This window comes from Cariama cristata, unplaced genomic scaffold (assembly GCF_000690535.1).
Source record: "Cariama cristata isolate BGI_N322 unplaced genomic scaffold, ASM69053v1 scaffold13258, whole genome shotgun sequence".
Classification (NCBI taxonomy): Eukaryota; Metazoa; Chordata; class Aves; order Cariamiformes; family Cariamidae; genus Cariama; species Cariama cristata.
In genome coordinates, this window is record NW_009632984.1 from 1,877 (window position 1) to 15,422 (window position 13,546).

At 39.0% G+C, this 13,546-nt stretch overlaps 1 protein-coding gene across 1 annotated transcript; it reads left to right on the forward strand.

The window, feature by feature from the left end:
- Positions 1–834: 834 nt before the first annotated feature.
- PGGT1B (protein geranylgeranyltransferase type I, beta subunit) lies at positions 835–8,025 on the forward strand (the record flags this gene model as incomplete). The annotated part of the gene is given in 5 exon segments (XM_009706579.1): positions 835–880; positions 2,486–2,670; positions 2,953–3,061; positions 7,314–7,445; positions 7,448–8,025. Coding segments are annotated over 5 exon segments (489 nt in total), but the record flags the coding sequence as incomplete, so codon positions are not given.
- Positions 8,026–13,546: the final 5,521 nt, after the last annotated feature.

Here is a 13,546-nt window from a genome sequence, read left to right on the forward strand (position 1 = left end):
TGGTGGCATCAGGTATACGGTTGGACTTGATGATCTTTGAGTTCTCTTCCAACCATAATGATTCTATGATTCTAAATAATTTTTAGGGAAGAAAGATTGTTATTCCTATATAGGCGGTATCATCTGCTCCTAGATGGCTCATAACAGACTTGTCTTGGTACTTTGTTCATCAGACTCAAGTTTCTCCTTTTTCTTTCACTTAATAAAGTGATTTTTCAGCATTGTTAAGGTATTATTTAATAGTAATATTTTATAGGGCAGGTTAAGTTTAGTCCAATGGTATGCTTTATTATGTTGTCACTTCTGGTTTCTTCTCTCCCCTGTCTTCATTTTTTTAAAGCCTGATGTTCTTGCTCCTTACTAAAGCATTTCTTGTACTTGAGTATAGTACACACAGTAGTACCTTGCATTTTGCCTTTTTGTATGTCATAGAGTCAGATTTAATTTATCCATTTAATGTTGTTTGGAATTACATATCCATTTGCTCTTTTCATAAAGACAAAACAATTTTGGTTTTTTTTTTTTTCTTTAATTGTTATCTGCATCATATGCTTTCCCTTTTTGGCAATGACATGTTTACCCATTTTCAGACTTTAAACATATGTCACAAACTAAAATTAATTCCATGAAAGTCATAAAAGCTGCCTGCATTGAAACAAGTCTGATTTGTTAACTGTTTTGTGCCAAGAGCTTTTCAAGACATAGGTTCAGAATTTAATCAGGTTAAATGGTGGTTATGGTCTGATGATAATTTTGCTAGTAAACTGAGAAATTGCAATGTCTGTCCAAGTGATATGCCTCTAAAGTAACTGGTCTGTGGGATTTTTTCTTCAGTCTTACGATAATGGCCTGGCACAGGGAGCTGGACTGGAATCTCATGGTAAGCATATTAAAATGCTCTACATCTATTTTTAAGACTGGGATTGAAAATGCTGTAAGAGGTGCAGGGTATGTCATGCCTTTCCTTCTTTTCTGATTTTAAGGAAGTGGGCTGAGGAGGAGCAAATCCAAAACATGCCTCAAAATGTCATGTCTTCTTCCCTTAGTTCCAACTTAGTATCAGACCAGATGTGCTCTTAATATATCCACTCCATTAATCTTACCTCATGAATGTTTTGTTGAAAGGTGTTGGCCATAGTTCTCATCTCTTGCTGACAGAGCAAACTTGTTCCAAATGTACCATTGCTACTCTGTGGATTTATCTGCAAGAGATTTTGTGCAATGCAGCTGGTAGTCTCCAATTTCAGCAGCTATTAGTAAAACCTAGAAGTGTTTCCTCTCATAAGTTACAGCATCCATTGGGGGCTCAAATCTTGAAGCAGCAGTTAATTTTTGTAAACAGTTGGTAGTTGTGAAGACAGGAATTCCCAAGAGACTGATATTTTAAGCAAAATGTTTCTATGCCATGAAGCAGTGGCCTCCCTTTGGCAGATAAACTATTGACTTTTATGTGACTGATACTAAATCTATCAAATGTTTGCTAGCTTTATCCTTAGTATTGAGCTTTGGTAGGATTCCATCTGTTTTCTTTCTGCAGGATGGATAAAGTTGAAAAACTTAAATTATACTGCTATGTATTAAAAAAACTATTTAACTAAGTTACTGTAAAATGTTGGTGATAACAGATAGCATTACTTCAGCATTCTTCTCCTGCTGCATTTCAGCATTTGGATGAAAATAACCTTAGAGTTCTTGGGGTCTTCTAGGACCAAAATAGTGTAAGGAACTTTAGGCCCCAAGTCTTGTATCAACAGCTTGCTGATGGTCTTTCCCAGGCTGTAATTTTATCATATCAGGTAATAGACTCAGAATAAGTTTTGATGGGCTTTACAGAGTGATGGCCTTGATAAACAGCCGAAGAACAGGAGTTTCTCTTCTCATTCCAATTTTAACCATGCGGTTTCCTTGACAACAGAAAATTCCTTACAAGCATAATTTGTGTTCATTACAACCATGAAAGTCCAGCAGTCTTTTAATAGTATTAACCATGCCTTTTTTTTTTTTCCTTAGTTTTTTTGGCTTTCTGCTCATCAGACACTTCTGTCTGTTTGTATCCTCTGAGGGATACAGTGTCTGAGTCTGCCTTTGGAATCTCTGCTTCAGTCTTATTGCTGGCATCCCAATAGCTTTCTTTTTTAAATTACGTATGAAGACATGTTTTCTGTTGCCTTGCAATTTACTTATTTCTGGACTGCTGTATAATGTAAATTGCGCACCATTGAGAGACAATCCTGCTTTTAAGAAAATGAATTCAGGTTTATTTGTGCAAGAGTTGGCTTGAGGTTTTTTTTTCCTCTTTGACATATGTGCTGAACTAAAGTGGTTTTATTTATTTGTATTTTAGACTTAAAATTAACACTTTCATACTTTTAAAAATCCATTGATTTAATTGTTACTGCGCTAGTTGAAGTTCTGACTGAGATCATAGAGGCTTCAGTGAAAATCTGAGTATCAAAACATTGCAAAACCAACTCTCTGTTCACAGGTGGCTCTACGTTTTGTGGTATTGCATCGCTGTGTTTGATGGGTAAACTGGAGGAAGTTTTTTCAGAAAAAGAACTGAACAGAATAAGAAGGTGGTGTATAATGAGACAACAGAATGGCTACCATGGACGACCCAACAAACCTGTAGATACTTGCTATTCCTTTTGGGTGGGAGCAACATTGAAGGTAGTGTACAGAACAGCTATAGGATAGTTACTGACTTGTTCTGATTTCTTTAAGCGTCACATCTTTTCTTTGCTTGAAAGAGTTACATATTTGGCATGAGTGCACGAATATGCACAGACCACTATAAAGGTCTTTCATTTTGCAAAAATGCAGGATATGGAGCTTTACCAGATTAGTGCTATCTCTGCTATCACTGCTTATCTCATCAATAGGCACTATATTTTAGTATGAAAAATATACTAAGACTTAGTATATTACTGTAACAGTCTAATTTCTTTTCAGCTTTTGAACATATTCCAATATACAAATTTTGAGAAAAACCGAAATTACATCCTGTCAACTCAAGATCGCCTTGTTGGTGGATTTGCTAAGTGGCCAGATAGCCATCCAGGTAAATTTACTTTTCAAAATTATGCTGAGTGTGTTCTACGCTAGAGAAACATTCCAGCAGTCAGACATCTGAGAGGTGTAAAGGCAGTTTTCTCCTTAGTCTCCTTCAAAAAAGGGAACCCCCCCCCCAACTTAAAATATAATGAGATTTTCATTATTTAAGTAGCAAGAGGGAGGTACAGTTTTTCCCTGCCACAGAGCACGTGAGCTTTTGTTGTTTAGACTATTGCTAAAAGAGTATCACTGTCTATGTAGAGCTGGACAAAGCTTTCTGTATGTTTTTAACTGTTCTAGTTAAAGGGAATATTGTGCAGTGGGTATTTTTGTAAATCATCCAAGTAAAATATTTCAAAGCATTTGTTTCCTTAATAAAGGAATCCTTTAATCTTATTCCAAAGTCATTGATGTATGTAAAAAAAGTCAGTGTCTACATAGTTAGATATTATGATTTAGAGATTGTAGTTACACATAGCAATTATATGTAGTATATGTGAAAGTTAATTATTGTCCTTTTGGAAGTGGCTTATTTGAAGTAGTGAAAAACTCAAAAAGATGCTAAAATCTTTTAATCTGAAATGATTTTAAAAGATGCTAGAATTCAACAAAGGTATTGCAAATTTGTGAAAACAAACCTTCTGCTGGTAGTGTTGCTCAATGGCATTTTGTTCAGGGAATATAAATGGTCCGTAAACTGACCAAATAAGATAAAAATTTAGTCATAATAAAGGAATCAGTTCAGAATCTGTGCCCTGATATTTCATCCTTTCATCATTTCATTTTGAACAGCAGTTGAGAATTTTTCAAGGTGGACCCACACTGAAAACGCAGTGCTTGCAATAGATTTGCTGCCCCTCCGGCTCCCCTGAAAACCAGCTTAGGATTCCTGAGGACCTTAGTGGTATTTGCTCTGCGTTATATAGATCAGTTAGTATCACTTGGAGGAAATACTGTGTATCTTGACTTCAGTGTAAATGCAAAATGTGGAGGTGACGAGAATGGTATGGGTCTTCTTGCAAATGAGTTAATAGTTCTGTTGAGGCTGAAGACAGACAGAAATTACTCATCCCCTTTGAAGCTTTTAGCATTTGTAAAGCTGATACCAGTGGCCTCAATTTGATTATGTTGCAAAACTCAGATGTGACAGAATATTCCAGGGAAAGTTTGCAAAGTAAGAATATGCCATTTTTTCAAAGGTGCTTTCTAAGATAGATTCAGAATTTGAACTGCTGTAGCTCCTACTTTATAAAAGCTCTGTTTAAATTCAGGTAGTGAACCTGTCTTTGCTGTGCAATAACGTTTTTAGGAAGAAGACCAGAAGAAATTGCAGAAAACAGTCAACTGCATGTGGTAATCTTTGTATTACATGGACTTCCAAAGTTGCAAGTAACTTTTCACAACTGCTGATTCAGGGAGATATTATTTTTTAGTCCTGATGTTCCCATGCTAACAGACAGCAAAACATTGTTGGTTCTGGAGGCCCGTAGCATAATTTAACACTTTTTCTTGGTTTAAAATAGTGTTTGGACGAGTCTGCTTACTGAGCAGTGAGCTTAGAAAACTTTCTTACCTTTGAAAATAAATCTAAAAGTCGAAAGACTCTTAAATGCTAGTAATCTTCTGGAAACATGAGCATAGCAAAGTGAATCAGGACATGACTGTTGTTTTGTTTATAGTGGTCTACAGGTTGTCAAATATAGGAAAGGCTTTTATCTGAGAAATCTTCCAAGTATCATTGTAGTAGTAGTAGCATTACTGTTTTATAAAGCAGGCACAGACATTGGCTTAGTAGGGAGATTCATAGTTCAGAACAGAACTAAGCATCTACTGTATTTGTTCTATTCTTTGTTTACAAATGACTGATAGATATTTCTGTCCCAAATCTTTCATGTTAAGCAGTTAGATATGCTACCCGGTGTTAATACTACTTGTTACAAACATTAAACCACGTTAAGGTGGTCTAATGGAGTTAATTTTCTTTCTGGCACCCTGTATAGTGCTGTGTGTTGGATTCATTACCAAAACAGTGTTGGTAACACACTAATGGTTTAGCTGTTGTGGAGCAGTAATTACACAGTGTCAAGGCGTTTTCCGTTCCTCACCCTGCCCTGCTAGCGAACAGACTGGGGGTGTGCCAGAAGTTGGGAAGGGGCACAGCTGGGACAGCTAAACCCCACAGGGGTACCCCATAATCCATGGCATTGTGCCTAGCAAAAAAAGCTGGGGGAAGAAGGAGGAAGGAGGGGACGTTTGGAGTTACAGTGTTTCTCTTCCCAACTAACGGTTATGTGTGATTGAGCCCTGCTTTCCAGGAGGTGACTGAACACCTGCCTGCCGATGGGATGTAGTGAACAAATTCCGTATTTTGCTTTGCTTTCACCTACGGCTTTTGCTTTCCCTGTAAACTGTCATTTTCTTGACCTACGAGTTTTCTCACTTTTGCTCTTCCTTTCCTCTTGTCATCCTGGGGTGGAGGGGGGCAAGTGAGTGAGCAGCTGTGCAGTGCTTAGCTGCCTATCAGGGTTAATCCACAACATTTTGCTAGAACACATACCTAAGCCACTTGGGTTTTTTTCAGACTTGTGCATAAGTCATGACTAGATTTAAATAAACTTTGCTTTTAAATTGCTAGATGTACTGCTGCATGCCCCAGGAGATCGTGCTGCGACTCTGATGTATCTGGCTTGTGATCGTTAAATGACATACAATATAAAATAATTGGAAGCACATGTGAATTACAGGTTATGCAGGAGAAACATCAAAAGATTTAACATGAAAGAGTGAGAGGATGAAAATGAGTGTGCACAATTACTACATGTGAAACACTGAAGTGAGATTTGCTCTCATAGAAGTATAAATACACCTTACTTTGTTATGTTTTTAAGACAGCACCTGAGCAGTTGCAAGGTTGCATGCTGCATTCTGTATTTGTGAGTTACTTACAAAGCAAAATGTTAGGACCTATGTTTTTTGACCTTGAAAAACTTGGTGTATTTCATAGCTTGAAACAGAGGCATACACAGGCTGCATATATATGTTTTAGCTAGAACTAACTTGAATATTAAGTTAGCTTGGATTTGCACAATTGTTGAACTTTGTAGTTAAGCCCAGCAAACAGTCATATACAGGTGATCAGGTTTGTATATGGTATCAACGCAGCTGTCCACCAGGTTTAATACACTGTATTCCTGAAGTGGAGGTCTCCTTGCCTGACGTAATTTCTGCAAGGTTAGTATGGGCTGTAATGCTGACGAGCAGAAGCCTTCTTTCAGAGTCTGTCTATCCAGATACTTTCTTGTAATATCATTTTAGTCAGATACAAATTTACTGACACCTCCAAAAGATTACTAAGTGTTGAGAATTTGTAAGGGGCACGTTAAGTTCACTTGCTTTTTCCATCTTTAGTCTGTGATTTCATGGGCAGATAATCCAATCTAATGGCTTGCTGCTGCCCAGAGGAGGCAGATTTGCTTCTCTTCTTCCCAGCTTCCTCAAGTACAGCTGCATGTGCTTTCTTCTTTTTGCTCTAGCTTTGGTATATATCCAAACCTTCGGCAAACAGTTTAATTCACTAAAATGTCAGAAAACGGTCCATTTTCTCCTGCTTGGGTTATTTTTCTTCCATGTTTTTTCAATTGGTTTAGGTCATGGAGGGTGTTCAGTGAGCTGTAGTGCTGGTATAAGGTAGGCAGCAGGAGCAGACAGCATTCCCCTGTGGGACAGGGGAATAAGACCATCCTCTTTTGGTGGCAGTCAACTGTTATGGCTGATCAAGCCACCTCATGAATTCTTGTCCTTAGGGTATTCTCTCAGGAAGCAGGGAGACTAGGTAATACTCTTAAATCTTGTTGTTTGGCAGCTATTTGCACTAATTTTGGTGTTTCAGTAGTCAGCTGTTCGTCAAGTAATCAGGCAAAAAAGTCTTTCATGTTTGGGAAGAAAAATTTTCTTTGTGGGCAGAAATATTTCCGGATGCTCAAATTCTTTTGCTGTTTGGCCTGAGCACTCAGAAGAAATAAAGTAGTGGACAGGAATTGTTATAAAACAAAACCAGACTTTAATTTCAGAGATTGCAGACTATCCGATCATGCTGGTGACTTTGGGCAGAAATTGGTTTCTTCTGTCTCAACTCAAGGTTAAAATTTAGCACCTATTTATTTTCCTTGACTGTAATTATTCAGGGTGTTGGAATCCAGGAACACCTGGCTGTTACAGCCTGACATAATTTTCTTTTTCCTTTTCTGTCCTTCTTTCAGATGCTTTACATGCCTACTTTGGGATCTGTGGTTTGTCATTAATTGGAGAATCTGGTATTTGCAAAGTTGATCCCGCCCTGAATGTAAGCACAAGAACCTCCGAGCGCCTTCACCACCTTCATCAGATCTGGAGAACAAGGACTCTAAATAGTGTTCAGACAACACACACCTCTCTACATGACTGATTTAGACTTGAATTTAGTTCTGGTAGCATAATTGTAGCCCAAGGTTAAAAGCCATGTATAACCAATGTGCTCTTTTAAGTGCTGGAGTCATACAATCAGATCTGTGTTGCTGGCATCACTTTGATAGGGAGTTGCTTCAGCGGGTTGTTCTGCATTGTGAAAAAAGGAAATATTTTGATTATATAGAAGTTTGCCACCACAGACTGTAAATGACTCTTCAATGGCTTTACTTCTAAGAAATCCCTTGAGGCGTTTAAACTTCATTTTTATTTTATTTTTCTAAATTTGTGCATACTGTGTCAAAATATATAATGGGAAAGTATTTTCAAAATCTGTTTACATATCATACAGTATAGCACAGAACCTTAGAGTTCTTTATGATCTTCCTGTTTGACATATTTTTGGGTAGAGAATCTCTCATATTAAGTCTCAGTTAAAAGTTACCTTTTATTGTCTAATTTCAAATTCCATGAACTTTGTTTTAAAAAAAAACCACAAGTAAATACAAATAAAATTATTTTATTCAATATACTGGACTTTCAAAGTTTTGTGGCCTTACTAAATGGATTTCATAATTCTTCTGAGTAGCTTCTACACAGATGCGGTGGATCATTAGCCAGACAAAGAGTTTTCATCTGAAATGCTCTCTTTATATGAAATTCAGTGTCAGTGTGGCGTATTGATGTATGTCAATAAGAGATATTCAGCACAGTCTTTTGGAAGAGTAGCTGTGTGCGATAGTAGCATTAGAACCTGTTTCCAAAGTCAAGCCTTTGCAATACATTAAAACTGTACAACTCTACTCTGATTTTTTTTTTATATATAAATACTTCTCTAAATAATTCTGAGTTTCTTAACCATTCTGTGTATAGAATGAAACATTGGGTTTTAAAGTAAGCGGCAGTGGTTTACTGTTAGAGAGATGATGAACATTCTCAGCTTATTTAGTAGTGGTGCCTTACTTTGTATGCTTGCAGTGCTGCTCAGAATCAAAGCAAATATCTTTGCAGGTTTTGCGTTTGTGGCAGGTCAGTTTGTGCATTTCAGGCATACAGTAGACAACAGGATGTCTTTCTATTTGCCAGTCAGTAGGGCACATTCCAAACACAGGACTGAAGACCTCTCAAGACAGATTAAGTGCACCATTTGCCACCGCTAAGCCCAAAGAGACAGGATATAGACCCTTTCAGTCAGCAAAAAGAGCTTCAGGAATAACCATGGTTCTAATTTTGCAATGCAGTGCAGGTGAAAAGGGTAGAGTAGTTGTACCCCTATCACACGTGTCAGAGAGATCCAATGGGCATTGTCAGGCTACCAGAACAATCCCAGTGTCCAAACCTGTGGCAGCCTTCCCACTTAAAGAATTTGGATTTATTTCTATAAGCAGATTAATTTCCATGGCGGCATTGGGAACATCGTCAGTGGTGATGGTCTGCTTGGAAAAGCAGAGGAGGAGCATGGGGCAGGGCTTGGAAGTAAGATGTGTGATCTAGGCATGTCCCAGTAGACACTTCCTTTGTAGGAGAGGAGGCTGTGTAGCTGGAAGAACTGTAGAAGTTGGGAGCAGTGGAAGCAAGAGGACTGTAGGGTTGGCTAGTATTGGGGAGGGTGAATGAGGTGCTTGAGTAGGACTGGTGCAGAGTAGGAGAATATTAAAATGGGGAGATACGGAGGGTGGAGGCAAGAGAAAAATAGGGAAGGGAATGTGGAGTAAGAGTGGAACCAAAATGGTGAAAAGGATTTGAGCTGCCTAGGGTAAGTGCATAGATTAGGGAGCAGGAGCAAGAGGGAGGTACTGACTCAAGCAATGCAAGGGAGTGAAGTCAGGAAGATAGAGCTTGGAAATTGATTTTATTTCCCATATCCTGAGATGATCTGAAATTCAGCTGCAAATAAAAAGAAATAGTAGGGGTACCTAAAAGAGAAGATCTACCAGGCTGGGAGCGCACTACAGCAGTTCCTGTGGGAGTCAGTTTTCCTGGAGGGGCTTAATGGAATGTTGGTCAGCAAAAGCTGAGGTGGCTTCCCTGAACAGAAGACTCTCAGGTCATGGGGGTCTACCTAGCTGAGAATCCATAAAAAAACAAACAAACAAACAAACAAACAAACAAAAAAACTAAAAAACAAAAAACTTGGGGTAAAAGTCCTTCACAATAGCACAGTATTTGCTTGTCCTTGACATCAGATGGTGGCCACAAGTTGACCTGTAGGTTTTTGGAACGTGGTGAAGTTACAGTGAAGATGAGATGTACTTGTAGCTACCCATGCCTACCCATGCACCTCTGCCTTGCTGAAGAACTGTCTACAAGTTTTTTAGCGTTTACTACACTGCCTGATAGAGGAAGTGGCTATAAATTTCAGAAGAGTTGAACAAGGTGCTAAAAGTCTCTGCTGGGAAACAGCCCAAATACTGATACTTTCTTACTTGCCTTCATGAGGAATGATGTATTTGACAATCATGGGGCAAATCTGTACTTGCAAAATCCTAAACTATGGTTCCTGAGTTTCCCTGTATGTGACCAAGCTCTCACCTGTGTGGAACATTAGGGTGGAGAAGCAGAAGTAAGGGGACAATAGTAAAAAATCATATTCTGTGAATAACAAGTTAATTTCTCATGGCAAGTAATTTAACAATGTTCTGCTTTGAAAAGCACTTAATATTTCTTGTTTTGTTTTCTGAATCTGTAAGCTACCTTGGGTTGTTTATACAGATTTTAGATTTCACACCTCCTTGGCCCCCAATTATTCTACAACTTTTTGGGGTTTTCCCCAGCTAAATAACAGCATTTTTTCAGGCTGAATGTTGGCAGCAGAGTTATCCTTTTCTAAAGGTTACAGGAGGTGTATTTGGTTCCCATTAACTCCCAAAGTTTGTTCTGAAGCCAGCAAAATGTGTACGCCTTCACCTCACACTGAGAATCTAATTACTTTAGTTGGTTTCAAATTTTTAATCTTTTTTAAGTTGACAAAAATCTGTGCTAATAACCATCTCTGCGTGCATGTTTACCATTCTTAATGCCCCCATTGATGCCAGGCAAACAAATGGTGAATATTGAATGTTGCTGTGTAGCAGACATTTTGATTCTGACTCTCTAGTTAATGCTAGATTGAATTGCCTCTCCCTTTTTTGTGGTTATCGGGTCTTCTGACTAGAAAAATTTTAAATTATAAATCGATGGACAACAATTTCACAGAAGAGTTCATAGCTTAAGATCACTTTTAAAACAGAGACATACAAATGCAGCTACAACTTAAATGTGAACTGTGAAGCTTAAGCGTAGCTAGAAAAAGCAAACCATGTGATTACTATTCACCTGTAATAATTTTGTGTTAACCACAGCTTCATATTGCTGAGGTTGAACCTAAATAAGAAATTAATAAATTAAATGGTTTTAAGATGTGCTTGAGGATGTAAAATGTCTTGGCTATCAGGGCTTGCACTATGCAGATTGGCTGCACTGCAGCAAACTTCTGATGTTCCAGTAGTGGTGTCATGCAACAGGCCTTCTCCCTAATTCTTCCTGTTTGTCAGGAATGTATTTATAAAGTTAATGCCTTATGGAATCATCAGCAGCACTCAAAGCTTGCTGATGCTGGCTTGGGCTGACAAATGTACGCCAGCTGGGTGCCCCTGTCTTATCTGAAAGGCTCACAAACTGTGACTGGGTTCTACTTTTTCCGGAAAAACAGATTTGAACTGGCTTGTTGAACAAAGGAAGTTAAATACATCCTTTCAGTAGGATCTGAGGACTGAGGTGTTAAACATTGTCTTTGGGCCTTTCACAGCAACTTGATTTGTACATAGCTGCTGGCAGATGCGGTAACACCATTTTGGAAGACTGCTGCTAAGTATGTCCATATTTATGAACTTTTCATCTTGTGAATATTTTTTCTAAATGAAACAATCACCAGCTGTGAAAAAAACTTAACATGTAAAGTGGGTGTTGGAGAAATGCCTGAAATGTGTATATTGAAGCACAGTAATTCTACCTTGCTCCATGCTCTAATGCCCAGTAACAAACTAAAAGACAACCTGAGAGGAGCTGAAGAAGCTACATCAAATATGCTGTTCTCCATGGAAGGCAGTATCAAAAATGAAATACCCCATAAAAACAATATTGTGCCCCTTAGCCGTTCAGTTTGGGGTTACCTTATATGGAGGGGAAGGAAGGACGATTTCCAAAGTCAACCTTTTTGGACAGCCCATCTCCTTGCATTTTGGAAGAAACCTGCTATTGATGCCCCTGTGGAGATAGAAGACCTGCTGTCAGGACATGAGAAGGAGAGAGATCCTAGGTAAGCAGATGCTATTACTGCAACTAAAATGTGAAACCTCTCCAAAATACATCAGTTGAATGAGAATATTGGTCGATTTAGGTTGATGTTAGATACTGTGGTCGTTCTGAAAAGCTTTTGTTTTGCTATTGCAAGTAGAGACCACTTAACAAGTTTCCCTCACTTTAGACAAGCACTAGGTGAAAGAAGAAAGTCGCATCTTAATACTAAATCGTATTAAACTACTCCCCTGAGTGGTTGCAGTGCATCATAGATTTACACTTTCAGCCCACCATTTTAAAGCTTTTGTCTTCCTGGTCTCTATTTGCCTGATTAGTTTCTGAATTTAATAAAAATCAATTAACTGTTGCTTTGGGAAGCAGCGAAAATTCTGTTATTCCTTGTGAGCTGTAGCTCTGGTGGGGTGGGGGGTTTTTTTGCAAGCCAGTCAGATGTTCTGGGCGAATAACTGCCTACAGGGTGTCTTCTCAAGGACACAGAAAATTACAACCTCTAAAGGTTTTCAAGCTGAACCCACCAAAGGCAGCAAGTCCTCACACTACTGCTTTGTTTCTGAGGCACTGGCAAAGTGCCTTGTTTGATAACTGCATTGTGAGTGCATCCTTTAAAATGTCCATCTGTAGGTACAGGCTCTGTACTTGGGAATGGGACTGGACAGAAGTGGCCATTATCACTGGAGAACAAGCAGGGTCCTGAGGAAGGAAACAGTCCTGCCTCTCAATAAAAAGGGGAAGTTCATCGAGGAAGAGAAATTCTGTGTGAGAAGAATCTGCAACCTCTCACTTTGAGAATTTCAAAATGTGCATGGGAGGGGAAATGTTTGTAAGGAAAGAGTTTTCAACTTGCCAGATCAGGTTGTTTATGATAAACTCAGAAATGAAAGGAGGGAGATACACATGTGGAAGCCTGTGTTTTGCCAGTTTTAGTCATGTATGCGTGTGAAGGTGGCTTCCATGTTAACTTGTAACAGTGGTGATAACCAAGTTTTGGTACAAGGACCAGGAGCTACCCTGTGCACCAGTTAAAGCAACCACCTCACACGCTCACAGTCAGACAGCACAGAGGCCTTCAAGAAGCTATTTCTGCATGAGGCATCCTTGGGTTTCCATCCAGATCTCTCCCCATGCCCTCTTTGCTACAGCACATGGGACAGAGGTTCTGCCTCACCTTGGGAGAGAGGATCCTGTCTTATCCTTTTATGTGAAATCTGCAAAAGGACCATTTGATGTGAAAACAACAGAAGAGAAGTCAAGGCACAGCTTGCTTTTGTTTGTCACCCTCCTGAATGCTTGTGGAAAAGGAGTGGTGCTTATGCTGCCTAGAAAGCTAACTATGCAGGACTGCTGTTGAAATTGCATGCTGCCTTTGGTTAATTTAAAGGTTTCTCTGAGCACAGAGCTGTATTTATTTGCTGTTATGCTATCCAGGAGTCTTCATTTAGCAACCTTCTTTAAATTATGACCATGCCTTACTAAAATAGGCTCACTTTTCAAAATTACATTTTAATCTTGGACTGGACCTTTGTACTGCTTATTAAAGCCTCCTTTAACTTCAGACTCATTGTGGAGCAACATTGCGCTGAAAGGCATCTGTGTAAACCTGCAGCCCAGGGAGCTTTCATCAGGGGTGCTCTGTCACAGCCGGTTAGACTGACAACTGACGGGAATGACGTAGGGACAGCTGATCCTGCCTTAGGGCAGTCTGGTGGACTCTGAAGTTCTTATGGACCCTCCTGGACTATTTTTTGCAGTT